This window comes from Sciurus carolinensis, chromosome 9 (assembly GCF_902686445.1).
Source record: "Sciurus carolinensis chromosome 9, mSciCar1.2, whole genome shotgun sequence".
NCBI lineage: Eukaryota > Metazoa > Chordata > Mammalia > Rodentia > Sciuridae > Sciurus > Sciurus carolinensis.
Window position 1 is genome coordinate 23,514,727 of NC_062221.1, and position 22,431 is coordinate 23,537,157.

At 40.6% G+C, this 22,431-nt stretch overlaps 1 protein-coding gene across 1 annotated transcript in view; it reads right to left on the reverse strand.

Annotated features, from left to right (window-relative positions):
• Acp3 (acid phosphatase 3) overlaps positions 1 to 22,431 on the reverse strand; it is a 52,613-nt gene that overhangs the window by 20,976 nt on the left and 9,206 nt on the right. Inside the window, exons 2-7 of the mRNA XM_047565102.1 lie at positions 18,060 to 18,155; positions 15,197 to 15,283; positions 14,347 to 14,499; positions 9,811 to 9,909; positions 5,470 to 5,562; positions 3,628 to 3,760 (exon numbers count right to left, since the gene is read on the reverse strand). Coding sequence (XP_047421058.1) covers positions 3,628 to 3,760; positions 5,470 to 5,562; positions 9,811 to 9,909; positions 14,347 to 14,499; positions 15,197 to 15,283; positions 18,060 to 18,155 — 661 coding nt within the window. The remainder of the gene's footprint in view (positions 1 to 3,627; positions 3,761 to 5,469; positions 5,563 to 9,810; positions 9,910 to 14,346; positions 14,500 to 15,196; positions 15,284 to 18,059; positions 18,156 to 22,431) is intronic.

Consider the following 22,431-nt stretch of genomic DNA (forward strand, 5'->3'; position numbering starts at 1 on the left):
AGGCCTTGGGAGAAAGCAACTCTCCAGATGTGTGCACAGATCATGGGCTGTTTACTGTGGACCAGATTGCCCTGGAGGTCACTATTGGGGAGCACCCAGAATCTTCAGCTCTCACATACTATCTGTCATCAGTAGAGGGGACCTTTCTGCCCTTCATATCCAATGACCTGACTCTTGTTACTCCTGAGGTGACAGAAGGCAGATGCACAAAGCACAATCTCCATCCTGTTTGCAAAGGCTGAAAGTTGTGGGGTACCTCCCGGTGCCCGATTCTGTTTTGAGGATATGTTGCTTCACACACTTGCATGATCAACATTGTTGAGGAGTCTCAAAAGAGACTCCTGTGTCTTGGTTGGTGGCTCTGCTGTGCATGTGTTCTCCTGACTCATGAATGACTGATGGGGTTTGTTTGCTTTTGGTAATGAGCAGGCACTGACATTAACAGACGATGATCCCAGACTCTGGAGTCCACTCAGCAAGCTAACCCTGAGCAGCTATTCTGGGTCAGACGCTGTGCTAGGTGAGTCAGAGCAGGATTGTGAAATACTGAGAAGATATAGGCCTGAACACCAATTAGCACAATAGAGGGTTAATTAAGGAGGTAGGTGGTCTGTTCTTTCTGCAGATGCTGGCAGTTACTGTGAATGGAAGAAATTGGATGCTGCTTTTCTAACAGGTCTCAATCTCTGTCCAAGAGAAGGTTGTGCTCTGAAATACGTTAGGAACTGGGTCTTCATGCCACGTTGGTACTAAACTCTGTTGCCAAGTTTCTGGGAGTCATGGCAGTCATATGTAATAAGTGCCTTGCTCTTTGACAACCTGTGCCTTTTGGGGCAGGCTGCAGTCTTTGTTACAAGTATGGTATCAGTTCTTAGTTCTAGGTGATTATTCCCAAGTCCCAGCAGTAACTAGGGGTGCCTATCAAATTATCTCCGGACTCTGGCATCATAATATTCTGTTTTACAGGTGGGGAAGCAGAGGCTTAGAAAGACTCAGCAACTTGTCCAAGATTACATGACTTGTAAACAGAAAGCCTGAATTTTGAACCCAGTATATGGAAATTCTTGTTCATAATCATTAGATCACATAAAGCAAACTTCTAAATTCCCTGTGGTAACCTTTCTTAAATCTGCAGAACTAAACGAAACACCACTGATCAGAAGACACAAACTTCACTTCTTTCACTCCGGGGCTACAGAAAAGTTTGGCACATTTTTTTTTTTTTTTTTTGGTAAGAGATCAGATGGTTAAATGTTTTAGTCTTCTTGGGCCATTCGATCTGCTGCAACTTTTCAACTCTGTAGTGGTAGCATGAAGCTGCCCTAGACAATGCATAAATGAACATGTGGCTGCTTCAAAAAAACTATTTACAAAGACAGACAGTGAGCTGGATTAGGCCTACAGGCAGTAGCTAGCAAACCTCTAGTCCACATCAAGAGTGGATATTTGTTCCAAAATTAGTCTAGGGAATTTGGGGGTGTGTGTGTATGTGTGCATATCACTGAACAGTGTCACTCCTGAAACCAATTGATGGAACAGAAGCTCCTGTCAACGTCAGAAGATGCGGCCACAGTGCCGATGTTCTTGCATTCTGTGTCAGCAAGACAATGGATATTTTCTGTGCATGATTGTGTTCAGCTGCTTCATCATTCAATAAGCATGTAGTTGACAAGTCTTTCATGCTTAGTCAGAGAGGAACAATGGGGCTGAGCTCATGTTTTGGAAGAACCATGCAGGAAACAATTTTCTGGTTTATCAGTGGCACTGGACTTCCCCCAGGAAGTAGGACAAGTGGTTCCCACAAGTGCCAAACTTTATAATCCATGACCAGAGAATACCTGAGGGAAGGACACTTACAGAATCGAGTTTAATCCCCTTAATTTCCCTGGGTGGAAACTGACACCCAGAGAGAGGAAGTGGCTTCTGCCAATAAAACCCTCTAGTAGCCAAAGAGGGCTGGGGGTCACAAGGGAGGAGCAAAGATGAACAAGTTGTAGGGTAAACCCCATTTCTTATTTATATATATATAAACCTTTGCATAGTATTAGACTACTGTCAGTTCCTTTCTGGTGTAAATCATTGGGATTTTACTAAACTGTGGATTCTAATTCAACAGTTCTGGAGTGGGGCCTGAGCTTCTGCACTTCCTAACAGCTGGAAAGCCAGCTGTTAGGTAACGGGATGTTGCAGGACCAGGGGCTGCACTTGGACTAGTGAAGGACTGGATTCCTGAGTCCATCATGATGAGGCTGCAGGAAATAAATCTTGATTTTGGTGCATCAGAAATGAGGCCTGGTGCTTATGTGGCCAGTGAGACTCTCTGTGTCTTTTGCTGTAAAGCACATAAGGTTGAGCCTCTTCCTGGGTTCTGCTCCTACACACAGTCTGTACCATGCCTGGTCATTTTTTCAACGTAAGAGGTTTCATCTAAGACTCCTCTATGGATGTGCCCTCTTCCTCAAGGGCTGGGTTTGTTGCTTGTGCCCTTAATGTGGAGTAAAGACTTGAACATTTCCACTGGGTCTGATTCAGTACCATGCTGTGGGGACTTTGTCACAGCAGTTCTGCAACATCCTTATGTCATTAGAGACCACTGTCCTGCATTATTAGCCCCCACCTCACATTCACCTCACATGAATTTTCTCCTGACCATCCTGGTTTCATATTAGCTCTTCTCTTGGTGACAGCTTGCTCACTCAGCCCTGCTTTTCCAGCTACAATTGACTTTCTATACTTTGCTATAATTGTCAGAATGCTCTGCTGCTGTGCATTCTCTTGGGGTTCTAATGAACCTGTCCTGATCAGGTAGGTGGTAAAGAGCATCTGACTGGAATCCTGATATGACTATGCCAGTTTCCTCAAAGTGTCTAAAATATACATATCCCCACATTAGCCACATCTGAGCCTGACACCCCACTTGGTGATTTGGTGTGTCCACCTAGCTGCCCTTACGGGTGGCGATCTCTGTCTCCAACCCACCTGGTCCCGGCTTCTTTCCTCTGCTCACCTATCCTCATTACAGGGATCCAGGAACCTCCAGCCTGGGTCTACTTTCATGATGGCAGGGTATCCTGTGCTGAGAAGAGACAACTCTAACCGAGAAGAGGCATCACTGACAAATATATCTCGACACCTTTCAACACCAGTAGAATTGTGTCATAAACTTATCAGTTGTAATACATAAAAAAAATATAGATCCTGCAAAATATGTTCTTTTAGTTTTAACAATGGCTTATAGGCTACCAGGCACAATTGCTTTTCCTGGGACTCAGATAAGAATCCTTGGTTATTTCATCTGAATAGATAGATCTGAACTGAAAGGACCATTTAGCTTTAGCCCAAAGCGTTCATCTTCTAGATGGGAAAATTAAGGCCCAGAGTGCATAATATTGATGATTACAGTAACACAGTGTTTGCTGACAGTGAATTATGTACCAGCTGCTGTTTGTTCTAAACCTTTTGAATATATACATTCATTTTAACCCTGCGTGTGAAGCAGGTGTTATTGTTATTGATGAAAGAGTGGTTAAGGGATCTCTCTGAGGTCACTTGGTGGATCAGTGGTAGGACTGTGACACAGACTACAACCACAAATCCAAAACACTTCTCATTTTCAGAAATACTTACCTCCCTGGAGTCTAGATTTCTCTTTCTGCTTATGAATTCCATAGAGGGACAGAAGGGATAATTCTGATAATTCTTTCAACTTAGTCATGGTATCCTTGGTGGCCCAGGAGGGCAAAGTAAAATTGTGGACACCCTGTGGCAAAGAAAAAGGAAGAAAATGTTTGTGCATTTGTTATTTATGACTACCCTCTTTGTTGATTTTTTATTCCTCTTTCACCCCACAAGAACCACTGGGGCCAATCTTTCTTGTCCTGCCATTTCTTTTAAAGAATTTATATCACAATGAATAGTGATATTGATTTTCAGAAAAAAATACAGAAACTAAATGTCCTTTTTCTACCAAGTTTATAGCTTTTGACTTGATTCTGGATAAATGTGTGATTCATATTTTGCAGAACAAGGGTGCAACAGGGCAAGAGTGTACCTCCTCCTTCATGAAAGGGTTAGAAATCTTTCTGTGAACCTGTGGGGAAGGTAAAAGCTTACAGGGTAAGATGATATTTTCTCTGAAGCTGAATGAGCTGTTGGAGAGGCCTGTAAGGATAGGCAATGTATTTTTCTGGAACCTTTGATAATAGACACCCATCCCTATGAATTTAAAAGTTTGTACTTGAGGCACAGTAGGTACTGGGTAGATGTTTGTTAAGCATGAATAAGCTTCAGGTAGTGCAGGTATAGACCAAGTGTCAGTATTTATTACCCATTAGAAAAAATCTAATGAGGAATCCCCTAGTTTCAGACAGACAGACAGACAGACAGAGAGAGAGAGAGAGCGATCATGAAAGAGCAGAACAAAGTAAAATGATACAGAAGTAAGCAAGAGAGATCTGAAAGATACCATGTAACATGGTCTCATTATGGAATAGCTCAGATAAAACTGTAGTATGGAGTTAGTATACTTGAGGCCCTGCATTTAATCCCCAAAACAACCATCACCAAAAGAACCAAAATAAAACTAGAGTGAGGAAGAAAAACAAATGAAGACTGGAACTAAAAGGTTGGTTCTCGCCTCCAATGAAAAATCTCTTACAAGTCTAACAAAGTTCATTAAAACAGTGGCTGATGATAAAATGAAAATATTGAAAGAGTAGCATGTAGTTGGGTTAATTAACTATCCCAGAGGGGGCAGATGGTGTCGTCTGTTACTGAGATGGAACTGTAAAAGTAATTGCTGTGTCCGACACCCCCAGGATGAATTCAAAATCAGAAGTGGATGGTCAGGTGAGTGGTCAGAACTGTACCCTAGATTTAGTGAACTGGCTGGGAAAACAGGAGGAGAAAAACACTCCTTTTGGCCAGAAGGTGGAGACTGGTGAGTGAAAAATACCACAAGAACCTTGAAAAAAGCCAGATGTGGCTCATCTAGCTGCAAAGAAGAATTCAAATGCATCACAGAGTAAAGAAGACCTTTCCTGATAAGCCAGTTTCAATAGCCTGGCTTATAGTTGGCTTATGTAGTAGAGACCAGGTAAGTTTTCTCCCTTCTTTCTGTATAACAACATTTTGTTTTTCATTAAAACCTGTGACAAGAGTCCAGCATTCCTGAATGACTGCAGAGGAGATAAGTGTCAATGTATAGAAGAAAAACAATTCTGTTTGCAATTTTCTAAAGAGTAAAGCCGTAAATAATGGAGAGAAAAGGGAAGTCAGGATTTTCAAGAAAATATAAGAAAAATCTGAATTATGTTTCACTACCAAAGGCAATAACAAGTAAAACTCTGTAAAAAAATCCAAATGTATTCATCTACTTTCATCTATAGACTGAAAGCATAAAACTAACTTGCAAATATATATATATATATATATATATATTTATTTATATTGATATATTTTTTCTTTTACCTCACAATATAGAGGGTCATAGACTTTACTCCAAATTCCGAAAAGGTCTTGGCCATGGAATCCTGAAAGTGCTGGCAAGGTTTCTATGAAATCCTGGAACACAAACAGAGAGAAAATATTTCTACACCAGGGTTTCCTGTCTTTGGCATATTTTGATATTTTGGATGGTGGGAGGCTGTCCTGCACGTTTGTAGGCTGGTTAGCAATATCCTTGTCTCTACCCACTACGTGTTAGCAGCACTCTTCATCTTCCAAGTGTGACAGCCCAAAATGTCTCCAGACATTGCCAAGTGTTCCCTGTGAGGCAAATCAGGCCCCCCACCCCACCCCCGCCACCGAGAACCTCTGTTCTTCACAGAAGAGTGCACCGGCAACACTGGTTATGGTATATGCCAACCAAATAATTTTATACACATCAATTTATTGTTTCTCATTAGCACATTAAAACTGCAGATGAATGCTGGCTTACTGCCACGTGGCTCAGGTTTGTGCTGCAATGGAATTGAAGTGCTCTGCCTCAGATTCTCTTGGAAGTAGGTGAAGTACAACTCATACGTAAATGAATGTCTAAGGTGAGAGGAGAAAGCATATCTCAGGCCAAAGCATCCCAGGAAAGCACAGTGGAACCTGGTCTCTGACTGTAAACATAAAATCTGGATGAAATGCAAACAATTCCTTAGGCTCTATACTATTTTTGAATTGTCATAATGAGACCCAAATCCAGCCATCTGTTGAAATAGGAAGTCTTTTGAAAGACATTGTTGGTTGTATATATTTTCTGGGAAAACATAATTTGTCAGTATTAATTCCAACATATTTCCATAAAATAAGTAGAAATGATTGTTAAAGACCCCACTGCCACCACTCCAAACATAAAAAATCCAGGATCAAATGATTTCATGGAGGGATTCTACCAAACTTTTCAAGAATAAATGATTCCAATTTTATTTTAACTGTTATGAGACAGAGAAAGCTTTCAAAAAACACTTTACGAGTTATTTATAACATCAATACTGACAAAGACTGCCTAGAAAATGAAACTATAGTTCAATGTCACTTGTATTTACAATGCAAAAGTCCTAATAAAATATCAGCAAAGAATTCTGTCACATTAAAAGAAAGGGAATATATTTGAGAAATGTAAAGATGGTTCAATATTAGTAAATCTAGAAATATAATTAATCATGGTAATTGATTCAAGGGAAATAACCTGATTATTTGTAAAATAAAAAGATCATTTAAAAGATTAAATGATTGAAATTGATTTTTTAAAGGCACTCAAGAAAATAAGATGGATGCATCCTTAATATGATAAAAATATGTCTACTATATTTTGATTCAAAAGTAGCATACTTAATAGGAGAAAACATCTAAATCTGTAATAAGAGCAGAATGCCCACTGACATTTCTACCATGTAACTTGACACTGTAAGTACTGACCAGTGTGAGCAGGCAAAAGAAAGAGATTACAGGTGTAAATATTGGAAAACTAGAGGTAAGCCATTGTTATTTTCAGATACTGCATACCTTATGATAAATTCACCAAAAAGGTGTAAAGGTATATATGAATAAAACCCTACAATGATCCTTAAAATAAGAACAGGAAGAATAACGTACTATATACTTGAAAAGAAAGACTTAATGTTGAAAAGTTGCGAATTCTCCTTAATTTACAGATTTCACAAGATCTCAGTTAAAACACTAAAAAGTTAAACAAGCTGATTCTAAAGTTCACAAAGAAATTAAAAATATAGCCATGACAATTATCAAGAATACAAGTAACGAAAAATGTTGGTGAAGATGTGGAGAGAAGGGTACACTCAGACATGCTGGTGGGACTGCAAACTGGTACGACTCTGGAAAGCATATGGAGATTTCTGATAAAATTAGAAATGGAACTACCATTTGGCCCAGCTATCTCACTCTTCAGTATCTATCCAAAGGATTTATAATCAGCATACTACACTGATGCAGCCACACCAATGTTCATAGCAGCACAATTCACAGTGGTCAAGCTATGGAACCGACCTAGGTGCCCTTCAACAGATGAATGGATAAAGAAGATGTAGTAAATATACACAAAATGGAATATTACTCAGTTATAAAGAAGAATGAAATTATTGCAGTTACCAGTAGATGGATAGAACTGGAGACTATTATGCTAAGTGAAATAAGTCAGTCTCCAAAAGTCAAGGGTCAAATATTTTCTCTAATATGTGGAAACTAAGACAAAATAAGGTCAGGGGGAAGGGGATTAAAAAAAGAATATAAAAAAGATCAGTGGAATAGAGAAAGGGGAATGAAGGGAAGGCCGAAGAGATGGGATAGAGAAAGACTTGGAATGAATTGGATCTAACATTTCTATGTACATATATGAATATATCACAGTGACTATCACCATGATGTACACCTACAAGACACTAATTTAAAAAAAAAAAAAACTATAGGTAAACAGTAGAAAGATCAATGGAGTGGAGGGAAGGAAATGGGAAGGGAGAAAGGGAGGAGAAGGGGAAGTGCTGGGGACTGAGTTAGAACAAGTTACATCCCATGCTTCTATCATTATGTCAAAATAAATTCTATTGTTATGTATAACTAAAAAGAACAATAAAAATGTAACCATGAAAACTTAGAAAACACAGAGCGATGAGGGTGACTAGCACGTTAGATACTAAAGCATATTATAAAGTCTTAATGATTAAAACCATGTTTTTTGGTTCATAATAACAATTGAATAGAATAAAAATTCCAGAAATACTCTCCATGTATATGGGAATTTCAATATATAATAGCTCAAATTAGTGGGAAAAGAGAAAAATTATTCAATACATAGCAGTGGGGCAATTAGATAAACTATCAGAAAAAAAAATTTAGGCAGGATGTGAATGTCCCACCTAACACCACTATAAATTGTAAATGGGTGCAATATACAAATGCAGAAATGAAGCTGTAGTAAAATTAGAAGAAAGCATTATAGACTCACTTAATAATCTAGGACCAAGGAAGCCTTTTCTAAATACAACTCAAATTATAGAAGATACGTAAGAGTACATGGATATGCTTACAATCCACATGGTAAGGACATGAAAAACCAAGTCAAGAGGCAAACAATCATAAAAATAAACCCCAGTCACATCACAGAACTATTAAAATACAGAGAGAAAAATTCCAACACTTTGAAGAAAAAAGAAAACCAGTAGTCCACCTAAAAATGGTCAAGTGAAAAGGATAGGAAAGAGACACAGTGGCAGTTAACCGGATGGAGGTGCCCGAGTTGCCTCATGGTCCAAGTTGTGGATCACAGTGTCAAGTAATAGCGATGACGGTGGGCTTCCTCATTGTTCCTCGCTGTGGAGAGGATGTGTCTAGGGGTTCCATTTTCCCCTCATCAGATTGGCACATACTGCCACAGTTGCCTGCACACTGTTGGCAAGGCCCCGGACACACAGCGCTCTCAGGCCAAGCTGCCAGGAGTGGAAATCGGTTCCACCTCTTTGGAAGGTGATTTGACAATATTTCAAAGTGAACCAGAATGTCTATTTCTGAGACATCATCCCATGGATATTGTTATGAAATTATTTAGATGCACAAGATGTTCAGACAGGAACAGGAAAAAAGTGGAGATGACCCACATTTCCATTCCCAGGGAATGATATAAATGAATGTTGGTATGTCCATAAATTCAGATACTGCACATTTGTAAACAAAAAAAAAGAAAGAATGAAAAGGATAAGGAGAGGAGATTCTTTATGTTCAGATCGAAAAATATTTCCAAGATATTTTATTAAATGAGAAAACAAAAACAAAAGCCAAAGTGCCCAGTCCTATGAACAGTACATCCCTTTTGTGGAATCAAGGGGGAAACTACAAGAATATACACGTATTAGTTGGTATGAGTATAAAAAACTGAAAGACTCCATGAGAAAATAAGGCCTGTGGTTATTGGAGGGATTATTGAGAGACTGTTCACTGTATTCCTTCAAAAGGTTATTTTTAAAATACAAAGTTTTCCATCTACCTTGTGTGCCATCCTGAAATGGGGGTGACCTTCGTAAAACGAAAAAACCCTTCCTGCATGTTAGGAAGGCAGACCCACTCAGCCTCAGAAAGCGCATGATTTTAGACTTCCATCAGTCTCTTCCAGTACCCGTGTGCTCCTGGTTCCTGCCAGGGACAAGGTACAGGATTTGGAAAGGACTGGCCTTTCCACTGGTTGTGGCTCCGGCACAGGTAAGGGGATCAGGTAGTGATGACTTCCCTTGTTATCACCAGCCACCCACAGACACATTCATCCCACACTTTAAAGAAGCCCAGACTTCATCAAATAATCCCACTTTAAACCTTGTAAGGATGAAGCCTCTTCTGGAATTCCTCGGACTTCAAAGTCTCACTCTCAAGTTCTTGAAAACGAGGGCAGTTCCTGAAAGGCAGGTAGAGCAACTGAGGACAAGAGAAAGAGATAAGACCTTGATTAGCCAGAAGCACCTTGCCAGGGGAGTTGCACCCATATTTGAAGCCTTGTTCTGTCAAAATCAACCTTAATAAATTAAGATTCAAATATGCTAGTGTGTGCTCAATTCTAAAATCAGAGAAAACAAAACAAGTAGCTTGCAGGTCTGAAAACCACAGGCTATGTACCCAAGATCCAAAAACCTTTAGGATCATTTCTTCCTTCCATGAACTTGCCTAAATTGGAATGTGCTGTTGGTAAATATTCGCACTTGCTGTGAATTACTGTTATCTTGCTTCTTCCCCTGCCCCTTTCATTTCCAGTACTAGGTGCACATCTGTATGTACCCTTCTCCCCCAGGAATATGGAAAATAAATTAGAGGTCTGGAAAGAATCTTAAGAGATCAACTAACCATTCATTGACTTCAGTTCTTGCAAATTTTGCAGACCGTTAAAATAAGGGTATATATTAAATGTATGGGAAAATATAATTTAAAATCTAGTAGGAGGACAAAATGATCATCCTAAAATTAGTTTGAATCTGACAACCTCCTGGGGCTTTAACTGTGATCTATAGGGAGGTGACTCCCAAGTTCATTTTGTTGCTCTAGCTTTCCATCTGTGCTGTATTTCTGGACAACACTATTTGTATATTTCTCCTTGACTGCTGAAGGGAGGCCTCTAAGGTGACATATACTAAACCTGTCCGAACTTCCCCACTTTTGGCCATTTCTTCTTCGTCATTTCAATGGCAAAATCTACAACTCTGCTTTCTAGACTATCCCCTTTTTTGGTCTATTTTCAAAATAGATCTAAACTAGGTCCTTCACTTTTAAACCACTGTTGTTTGTCTGTTTTCAAAATAAACCTGAACAGACCCCTCTCTATGGTCATCGTCCCCTCCCAGTCTGTGAGTGCCTCCTATTTGACAATTGAAATCCATTTCTTCTGCCTTCACAATTCATTCTTCACACAGTAGCTATACTGTTGCTCTTTATTTTTATTTCTTAAAGCATCCATCAGATCAGGTTATTTTGTGGTTCCTAACCTTCACTGACTTTTCATTTAACCTGGAATAAAATCCAAGCTCAGCATAGCTTATGCATGAAGGTGCATGAAGGTGGCCCCTAGTAAACACTCGACCATCCTTTCCTGCCCAGCAACACTGTGGGCCTTCTTGCTGTCCTCTAAACACACAGACTGAAGGCCTCTGCGTGGACTCTTCCCTCCCTGGAACAGACCTCCCCGCACCCCGCCACTGACGCTCACCTTGGCTGCTGAAACCAGCCTGCCTAAATCTCTGTCATATTAACTTGTTTACTTCCCTCAAAAAACTTATCACCATCTGAAATTATTTTACTTACTTCTTTAATTTCCATTTCCTATCAAATATTATCCCCAAGGGCTGGGGTTGTGGCTCAGTGGTAGAGCACTTGCCTAGCACATGTGAAGCACTGGGCTTGATGCTCAGCACCACATACAAATAAATAGATAAAATAAAGGTATTGTGTCCATCTACAACTAAAAAAAGAAAATTAAAAAAATGTAGACCCTGAAGAGAACCAGCCTCTTGTCCGAGTGGTTCACTGCAATACTGTCAACTCCTAGAACAGGGCTGGCATGTAAGTAGCTCCTCAGAAAATGTTTACAAGTTGCTTCCTGTCTGTCATTTCTGTTCCTGGATGTGACCTTGTCTTGCTTTCTTTCCTCTAACATCTTTTACCATCTAATTTCAGGTCTTCACATCCTCTTTCCTGAATTGCATCAACAGTTATTCTCCGAGGCCCCCGTGTCTGTTCCTTTTAAATTATCCTCAGGCAGGTGCCTCAAAGTGCCGCTCATCACATGCCCATAATACTGAAGAGTGTATACACGCACCCCTCGCCTTTCCTACCTCTCAGATCTGGTTCAAGTCCTCACCCTAGGCAGACCCAAATCACTTCCCTGTGGGAGTTCCAGCATGTACAGCTTGTCCTCGAAGTCACTGTCTACCATCTTGTGTTCTACATGCTTCACTCAAGGTAATTTTCTTTCATCAAACAGATCATGAGTTAGGGAAGAAACTTGGCCTTGTGTTTCTCTTACATTTCTCTATAGCACTCAGCATAGCTCTGGGAGTTAACCCTGTGTTGATTGACAGCTTTTGTTAGGACTTCAAAATTGACAGAAGAACTCTGTTTGCCTTAGTGAGCAGATAGCTGGAAGCCACAGCAGATAATCTTGCTTGTTTCTCTCTTCCTCTCCCTCACTCTGAGTTTTTCCTTTTCTAAGAGCCCCTGAATTCTCTTTACATGTAATTTAATTACTGTCTTTCTGGATTACAGGTTAAGTAGCTGTTCAGGTTTGTGTTGGCTAAATCTGGTGCTCCTATTCAATCTTTATCTCTGCAGAAAAGCGTGTGGGAAAAGAAGTGATTTTTTTTTTCTCTTTGGAAGAAAATATTCACAAAAATTTAAGAACACCTAGAATATAATATTCACTACTGATTCTGTTAAGGAAAAAGGCATATATAAGCCACTCTGACTTTTTAGGAAATACCACTGAAGAGGTTAGAATAGATTTACCTTGAGTAGGGTGGACAGTGGAGAGCTGTTTTTATGAAGCATTTGGAGAAAATTCTTAAGTCAGTAGATGTAGCTATTAAGTCAAATCCCTAGGAGTACTGGCAGGACAAAGGATAGTAATGTATTCTGGGAGTCACTGAAAAGTTGTGGTCCACGCTAAGCCTCAGTCATAGAGAGACGAGGCAGTGCTACAATTTGAAAATGTCCCCCAGTATTTATGTGTTGGAGACTCGGTCCCCAAATCAGTGGTGTTGAGAGGTGTGAGTTTTGGTAGGTGATTGGTCCATGAGGGATCTGCCCTCATGAATGGATTAATCCATTAATTCATGAATAAATGTATTAATGGGTTATTAAAGGAGTTTTTTTTTCTAATTTTTTTTATTTTTGGTACAGGGGATTGAACCCAGGGGCGTTTGATCACTAACCACATCCCCATCCCTTTTTTTATATCTTATTTAGAAGCAGGGTCTCGCTAAGTTGCTTAGGGCCTCGCTAAATTGCCAAGACTGCCTTTGAATTCACAATCCTCCTGCCTCAGCCTCCCAAGCTGCTGGGATTACAGCATGTGTCACCATGCCCAGCTAACTTTATTTTTTTCCTTCTAAATAAAATCAAGTACTCTTTGCTTTGTCTCACCATGTGATGCCCTCTTCGATGTCATGACCCAGCAAGAAGGCTCTCTTCAGAAGCTGGTGCCATGTTCTTAGGCTCCTGTCCTCTAGAGCTATAAGTTAAGAGAGCCTCTTTTTTTTTTTTTTCATAAATTACGTAGTCTGTGCTGCTCAGTTATAGAAACAGAAAGTGGCCTAAGACAGATTATGCCTATGATGTAACTGCAGGGAAATCAGGAAAGAACTGCTTGTCCCAAACTATTTCCTGCATATAGCCTTAAGTTCCACACTGGAAGATTAGTTAGATATATTTATTACTGTATTTTTTTTTTAATATCAAATCCTCTGAAAAGACTATTGTTCTTGGTTAGTCCCACCCTGGGTAAATAAGTTTGAACATTTCTCTCTCACAGTCCCACTGAGGTACTTGGTTTACAGTTCTCAAACTTGGCTGCAATGGGATCATCTAGGGAGATTATTTCTAAAATACCGATGCCTGGGTTCCACCCTTGGAGACTCTGTTTGTTATGGAGAGTGTCCTGGTCAACAGGAGTTTTGAAAACTCCCCAGGAGATCCTAATATACCTACTAAGTTTAAGAATTGCTATTTTACAGGTAACAGAACTAGACAGTTCTAGTTTTGGACATAGGAGTAATGCTTACCAATTGTGGCTTTGGACCAATTTTGTTTGTTATTTTACCTCTCTGAGCACTTTTTCTCCTTGCTATAAAAGAATGATACTATTGTCCATCCCAGGTTGTTAGGAGAGGTATATATGATGGCATATATAAAGTGTGGGGACCAATTATGCACTCAGGTCTTTCTTTTTTCTCCTACCTAGGAATGAAGATTTTCTTGGGAGGAGGAGTGTGTACTAAGCAGGGAAATCTGGGGATATTCTGGGGAGAAGAAAACTTGTGTTTGGCACCCAAAGCCTGGAAATTGAAAACAGAACCCTGGAAGGAAGGGAGACCTAGAGACAGAGAGGAGACAGAGGGACAAATTTCCCGAAGTTGAAAACAAAGTGTATGGTAGAGATCTAAAGAAAAATTCAGTTCCTGTTCTTTCTTGCCTAGGGCTTTCCATGTCCTACATTGACTGTCCCTTGGATTTTTTTTTCTTTTAATGAAAAAAGTAAAATTGTACAGCCCAAAGTGTGTCCAGACTCCCAAATCCCCAGTCCTGAGCAGCCAGCCAACTTTCCTCCTTCCAGGGCCACGTGGAATCCCCTGGACCCCTCTGTATACTGACCCGATCTTCAGAGAGAGAAACTGTATGGACCGGGATGGGCTGCCACGGTAGGCTGGGGTTCCAGATGCTGATGCCCTCTGGGGGAAACAGGGCTGCTAGGTTTGTCATTGCACTCATCAGAGTCCGGTCAAGATCTGTGCTTCGAATATAAACCTAGAGTGGGAAAATCGAAAAGGAAAGTAGAGTTTTTTTTTTTTTTTTTTTGGCACTGGGGATCAAACCCGGGGCCCTTTACCACTGAGCCACATCCTCCCTGGCCCATATTATTTTTTATTTTGAAACAGGATATTGCTAAGTTGCTTAGGGCCTCATTAAGTTGTTGAGGCTGGCCTCAAACTTGCAATCCTTTTGCCTCAGGCTTTTAAGTGACTGAGATAACAGGAGTGTACCACCATGCCTGGCGGCAGAAGCCAATTTAGGAAACATGAGGGTTCCCTGCAACACTACTGTGGGAGCTGGCAGGGTATTAGAGAAAGAGTGGGACAGTCACGCTAGACTATGGCAGACATTGTAGTAACATCACGATCATAATATGTTATGAAATGAGCAATATTCTGAGCATACCATGGGACAAAGTCACACGGAAGGACAACAGCTGAATTGACAAATGTCACCAGTTAAGCAGTGGCTACTTGCCAAGTCAAAGTATTGACACAAATATCCATAAAAACTTGAACTTACTCATATTTATACAGTTTTAGAAAAAAATAATCCTATAAAACAGGTATATTTGTAAACAAAAGCTCTGACTTCTATAAGTACCTTGGGAAACAAAACAGGCAGAACACTTAAAGATACATAGAATTGATTTTTCCAAGGGTCAAGTTTCCTACTTAACCCCCCAACTTGCCTGTTCATGTTTATAGGACTCATTCAAGAATTTCCCATATCTTTTCCTTATGTATTGTCCAAGTTCATAATGCTGCTCCATGCCTATCTATGGGGGGAAAAAAAAAAGCAAAAATTAGTGAAAGTAAGTGAAATTTGTTTCCTCCTTCCTAATTGTATATGTGGAATGAAGAAGGTGTGCCTCAGTAGTCCCACAATAACAACACTTATTTACATGAAAATATAAAACAGGTGCAGCCTTTAGTCAGGATTCTGAGTCCCTGAGAAGACTCATTCACCTTCCTTAGCACCTAACACAGGAACGTGTACCTACTATGTGCTTAGTTGATAGCTGGTGATTGACCTGATTAAAGTAAATGACTCATCTCTGGTGTGGTAGGGGGATCCTTGATAGAATATTCCAAGGAACTGGTTGACCACTAGGTGGGATTTTGTGATTGAATTTCAACCATCTGATGAGGGTGCGCTTGATGAATCTGAAGGTGCCTTTGAACCCTTGGGTGCAATGAATGATTTATTATCTGAACAGTATATTTATGACTGGTTCAAAAAGGACTAAAGCTTGTTATTCAAAATGTGGTCTGTGAATCAGAAATATTGTCATCACTTGGGATCATGTTAGAAATCACCCTTGACTGCTCAATAAGTTTTCAGCAAGCTGTCTAAGACCTTCTAAGGAACAGCAAACATTGAGATGCATTGCATTAGCTCAGTGGTCCTCAAGCATTACTGAGCACCAGGAATAAAACTACCTAGAAGTGCTGCTGAAATACACATTTCCCAGCAGCTCCCCCCCAAGTTCTAACTTATTGTATCCTGGTGGGGCCACGGAATTAGCATTTTAATAAGTACTCCAATTGATTCAGATGCAGGTGGCAGAGCACCAAGCTTTGAGAATACTGCCTGCAGATCTGTCTTGAATCCAGAGCCTCATCAGATCTTCAAGAGTCAGACAGGGTATGGCCACTGGGCTGCTGCTTGGCTGCACCTGCTCAATTGCTTGTCACTCTTGACCACCACTATTATCACCTTCTCTAGCATGAGGATGAATGTGGGGAAAGCATGACCTGGGTACATGACCTGGGTAACTGAAAAAGCAGGGATTTGGGGGTCTCATTGTGCTCTTCCAGCTGACTTTTGGGGAAACAGTCATCTCCTGTATAGAGCAATGTTTTTCACATTTTGGCACGACACATAGAATTACCTGGGGGACTTATTAAAACATAGATTTCTAGGCTTTAACACTAACGTCTCTAATTTACCGGTTATAGAGTAGGGCCCGGGAATTTACCTGTATGACAAGTTACTGGGCAGTGGTGATGCTGCTGGTCCAGGGACCATACTTTAAGAGCCATTGATCTAGAGATTCATCATCACATCATTGTGCCAACTAGAAGTTCCTGGCCAAAGGCAGAAATTTGGAGCTCTAGACCCTTACTACTTCGAGAGTGTTCCATGAACTAGTACCACTGGCATTGTCTGGAAGTCTGCTAGATGTGAAGGATCTCAGGCCTCACATCAGACCTGCTGAGTTAGAATCTGCATTTTAACAAAATCATTTGCACATGAAAGCTTGAGAATCTATCCCAATACATCCAGCTGACAAAAAGTCAGATTCTAATGTCATCACTTCCAGTCAACACTCCCACCCCCACAAAAGGGCAAATGCACCCCAGGAACCTTAACTTTGACTTGTTAACTATTAAGAGTATGATGGTGTCTTTCACTAACCTCTTACTCACTCTCAGTTTTATCAACCTCAGAAACCAGCTGCATTATGAAAGCCAGGATCCCCTTGCTATGATTCTCCAAAAACAAACAACATAAAGGACAACGCTGTTGAGAAGTCACTAAAACAGCAAATTCTCAGGCCCCTTAACTTGATGCTCCCATGATTTGTGTTTTCTTCCATTCCCACCTATGCATTTTCTTATAGTTGCAGCGACTCACTCTTATCACAAGGTGAAAAGATTATACAGGGAGAGATGCAGTCTTTGGCTCCAGACTGACTGCCCTGCCTCAAGGTTGAAGTGCTTGCAGGGGACTCAAAGGAAAACACCTTAGGGGACCTCAGGAAAACAGAAGGGAGACAAGCAGAGGAAGGGGATGGGAGGGAGGGTATGGGGAAGGACTGGGGAACAAAATCTACCAATTTATTCTGTGTTCATGTATGAATATACCACAACGAATCCCATTTTATAAAGTATGTGTATTATATACAATGCACTAATTAAATTAACAATAACAATAATAATAAAAAGGAGATCAGTAGAGCAGAGCAAGTGGATTGGGGCGGAAGGTGGGGAGAGAAAGGGAAGGTGCTGGAGAATGAGACTGATTAAGTTATGTTCATGTATGTGAATATGGCATAATGAATTCCATTATTATGTATATAATTATAAAGCACCAATAAAAATAAATAATAAAAGAAAATACCTCCGAAAATATTCCCAAAGCCCATTAAAATTCCTAGACTCTAGTCTGCCCTACCCTTATACAGACTTAAAAACTAGCTTCCTTCTTTGTTCTGGGAGCCAGCTTGACACTCGGGGTCAATGCTGTGTCTCCTTTCTCCTCCAGCAAGAGGTCCCCATAAAAATTCTTGTCCCTGTCACAGTTGTCCCTTTATCTGATTCTTCTGATGGAGAAGACGAGAACCCAGGAACAGATTCAGTTTATTGATGAGAAGATTTTTTTTCCCTCTCTCTCTTTTCAACACTGCTAAATTCACATATTCTGTTGTCCACATCCATCTCTTGTGCTTGCGTAAAGCCAAAAGGGTAAAAAGCATCAAAACAGTGACAATCCTATACACATTTACCCTAGAGACTCATCAACAACCTTCAGCTGGGCATCCAACCAACCTGGGTGAGCTGGCCAAATCCTTGCGGCCAGGAGGATTCCTTAATGGGGTCATTAGGAAATGTGTCGATGGGACTTCGGTCTCCATGCCGGAATACCTGAAAATACATGTGAGACAGAAGTTTTACAAATTCCACTTGGGTTTTTTGCTTCTGTTTGTCTTAATAGTTTGTTCTAAACCACTGGTTCTCAACCTTGGTGTCCCACTGGAATTGCCTGGGAAGTTCTAGAAAATTCTGAGAACTAATTAAACCCAAACCACCTCTAGTGATTTTGGTTTAATTAGTCTGGAGTTTAACTAGGGCTTCAGAATTTTTAAAAAATCTTTCCAAGTAAGTCTCAGGTTAAGAACCACTATTCTTGGGGCTGGGGTTGTAGCTCATGAAGAGTGCTTGCCTTGTACATGTGAAGCACTGGGTTCGATTCTCAGCACACTATAAAAATAAGTAAAATAAAGATATTGTGCCCATCTACAACTAAAATATTTTTTTATAAAAGAAACACTATTCTAAGTTCCCTAAGACTTTTCTTAAGTTCAAGATAATGTTAGAATCAGGATGATTAGCCAGCAGAAGGTAGATAATACACACATGGAAGTAGGTCTCTATGTCAGATAGGGTAGGAAGGAACACAAAGCTCACAGAACTACTTTATTGCAGACAGACTCTGATGAGAAGTTCCTCCCTTAATTATGATTACAGAAATGATGGTGTTAAAATTTTACATTTAATAAAAATAGTGGTTTTTAAGCGACACATTCAATTTGTGAACATTTTGAGCCAATGATTTATTAGTTTTTAGGAGGTTAAGGGTAAAGGAATTGCAGATACGGAGATTAGGAAAGTCGATTCTCAAAACTTTGTAACAACACACTTCTGGATTTGCATGCACACCCCATAATTTTCATTGCATATTTCTCTTTGGGGAGAGTGTGGAGTTTCAGAACCTTGGCACTTGGACCCTAATATGCTTTCAGAATAGCATATCATGCCAAAAACAAAGCTATTTTGTAAGTAAAAAGTTAAAGAAAAAAAGAAAAACACTCAAAAAGTACAAGACAAAGTCTACACTGATGTAGCAAATATTTTTAATATAGAGGAAGACTGCATCTGCAGAACACTTTGCTTTATCTGAGATTATCTGAACCTGTGTCTTATACTACCTGGCTAGGATGTTCCACTGAAGAAAAGCCAAGAGGCTGTTCTTCTGAAATCTTATAAAAGGATTCAGTAGACGCAGAATAAACAACACTCTAAAACTTTAGTTATCTTTGAGAAGGAATTCCAGGACAGGGCGGTGTGGGGGTGCTTCTTTGAAGACCTGGGTTGTGTCTCTCTGGTATCAAAGAAAGTCACTGGCCCCATAAACCAGTGAGAAATGAAAATCTCAGTGGAACAGGCTATGGAAACAAAGGGACAGCTGTGCAGTGGATTGTAACAAACCATTTCATTCAAGTTAGGAAACAGGTTGTGAATGGTCACCTTCCAGTAGGAGGAACAGCCGCAGGTTGCTTGCGAGCACCGACCGCTACTTAGTAGTTTCTGGGGGGGACTTGATCACGAGCACAAATTTCCATTAGTGCTTCTCCTTCAGCAATCAGAGCACACCTTAGACTTTTTAGATCCCAAATAATTGGGTAGCATATACATTCCCAGATCGATAGATTCCTAGCCCTGTATTATGCATTTTTCAGGGTTTTACAACCTCAGTGCTGTTGATGTTGCAGGCTGGATAATTTTTTGCTGTCAGGGTTATATCGTGTGTGTTATAGGAGGTTTAGTAGAACATGGCCTCTACCCACTAGATGACATCAATATTCCTCTACTATGACAGTCTAAAAAGTAAAATCACCCTCAGCTGAGAGCCAGAGTCAGTCAAAGAGAAGTCAGATGAGACACCTAGTACTGAAATAATTCAACATAATTCAAACACTACAATAGCAACTCCTCAACCTTTTCTGAAAACTTGCTTTGTCCTGGAAACATGCCAGGTGCTTCTCCTACATTTAATCCTCCCATCAGTTCTATGAAGCAGTTGTTATTATTATTATTTACATTTCACAAATGAGGAAATTGACCTTAGGTAAGGGACCTGCCCACACTCACTCAGCACGAAAGTGGTAGTGCTGATCAGACACAGGCTGTGTGTCTTCCACACCATGTGCTTAGTCACTGCTGAGGGAGGATAGCCGCTCCAGGTGCACTCCTTGGACTTCCCAAGATGATCTGGATGATCTGGGACTTGGGAAATTTTTATAGACTGCTAAATGTACGCTTTTCCTTTAAGACTGGGATGTACGCATGCGCATGAGTTTGAGAGTGTGTGTGTGTGTGTGTGTGTGTGTGTGTGTGTGTGTGTGTATGTGTGTATCCACACACTGCATCAAAGAAACCAAAACAAATCCAAAATAAACAATCCCAAAGGCACCACGAACTATGCACATTATTTTAAAAATAAAAATGAGAGATGAGAGTTGGGCGTGGAGGCATATGCATGTCATCTCCATGACTTGGGAGGCTAAGGCAGGAGGATCACAGGTTCAAAACCATCCTCAGCAATTTAGCAAGGCTCTAAGCAACTTAGACCCTGTCTTAAAATGAACCAAAAGGAATGGAAATGTGGTTCATTAGTTAAGCACCCCTGGGTTCAATCCCCAGTACTTAAAATTTTTTTTCTTTGAAAACTTAAAAAAGGGCTAGAGGTATAGTCAGGGGAAGAGTGCTTGTGTAGCCAGCATCACAGAAAATACATAAATCCATCTGAGGCTATGCATCCAAATGGCAGAATGGCCTGGTCATCTTAGCAGGGTGTGTTTTAAAGGGCAGAGCACCTGAGCATAATCATGAGACTTGAGCCAGCTTCCTCACTCTGACCTGTGTTCAGAAGTAACTGCATTCCCTTCTGATTCAGTAATACTTGAGAGTTACTGAGGTAGCGGCTCAACTGTGCTGTGAACTCTTTGGAGAGGAATTCCTATAGAAATGCCTACTAAATCATCCCACCTCTAGGGCTGGGAATCAAAGAGCGTGTGTATGTGTGTGTGTGAGAGAAAGAGAGTGTTGCACATGTAAATGCTTCCGTGTGTACAGATGGCACTCCTTGAGCTCCTGGAGTTCCACAAGCCAACTGCAGTCTTTGAAGTATGTCTATACATCCTTTTTTTTTTTTTTTTTTTTGTGGTACCAGGGGTTGAACCCAGGGGCACTTAACCACTGAGCCGCATTCTAAACCCTTTTTATTTTTTTCATTTTGAGACAGGATCTTGCTAAGTTGCTTAGAGCCTCACTAAATTTCTGAGGCTGGCCTTGAACATGTGATCCTCCTGCTTCAGCCTCCAAGGGACACTGGGATTTCAGGTATGTGCCACCACATCTGGCTCTCTAGGCATTCTTTAATGCTGTAGTAGGATAATGTTCTTAACTGCTGCTCTACTGGATTTATTATCTCTGTTCAATCTGACAATCCTACTCTGTGAAATCCTTTAGAAACCTAAAAATACCTTATCAGCAGTCAGGAGTTTTTGTAGTACTTGTAGTCATTGAAGTAGGAAGCCACCCAAGATAATAACAACACCTTACATTTGCACAACCCTTCATGCTTTGTAGACTACTTTTCCTGCTATCTCTTTTAATTCTTACACCCCCTGTAGGAGGGCAGGATGGCACCCAGCACACTAGGAAACTGAGGCTCAAGGAGATTGAAAGAGTTGTCCAGATCATGATTGCTTGGCCACTGGTTTCCCCACCACATTACATTCGCTTTACCTTTGTAAAATTACAGGAACTCTTAAAAAAAAAAAAAAAAAAAAAAAAGTCCATGCCCCCATGATTGGCCCTGCTGCGTGGAATCTGCTGAATGAATTTGGTGTGTGGTTTGGGGTGTGGGGACACTGGTGAGTATAGTCAAGACAAGTCCGGTTCCTCTCTCCATGAAGCAGTCACATGCTCATTTACAAAATGTCAATCAGAATATCACTTGATGAATTAGGATGCCCTCATGTTCCCTCATTGTATTGAATGTTCTTTCCTGGAGAACTTTAAGGATGCAGCAAAGTAGAGCTTTCCATGATGAGCTCCTGGAAGGCCACCACTGACTCCAAGGGTCTTCAGTGTGTTGTTAGGCTTGTTTCATTCAGACCCTCATCACTCTTAGACATCCTAGCATGTTCTGCTTTGCGTACAATTTGGATTCTTTCGAGGACCCACAGTTCCCCACCTAACTGGCCTCTGCTAACCCTGACATCCTCACCTCACATTCTGGCTAGGGATGCTTAGCCTCACGGGTCCTCCTGCTCTTCCAGCCCTGTTGCCGCCTGCAGCAACAATTGCGCGGGTATTTTATCTGAGGTGGACTGGAACTGAGCTACTTCTATTA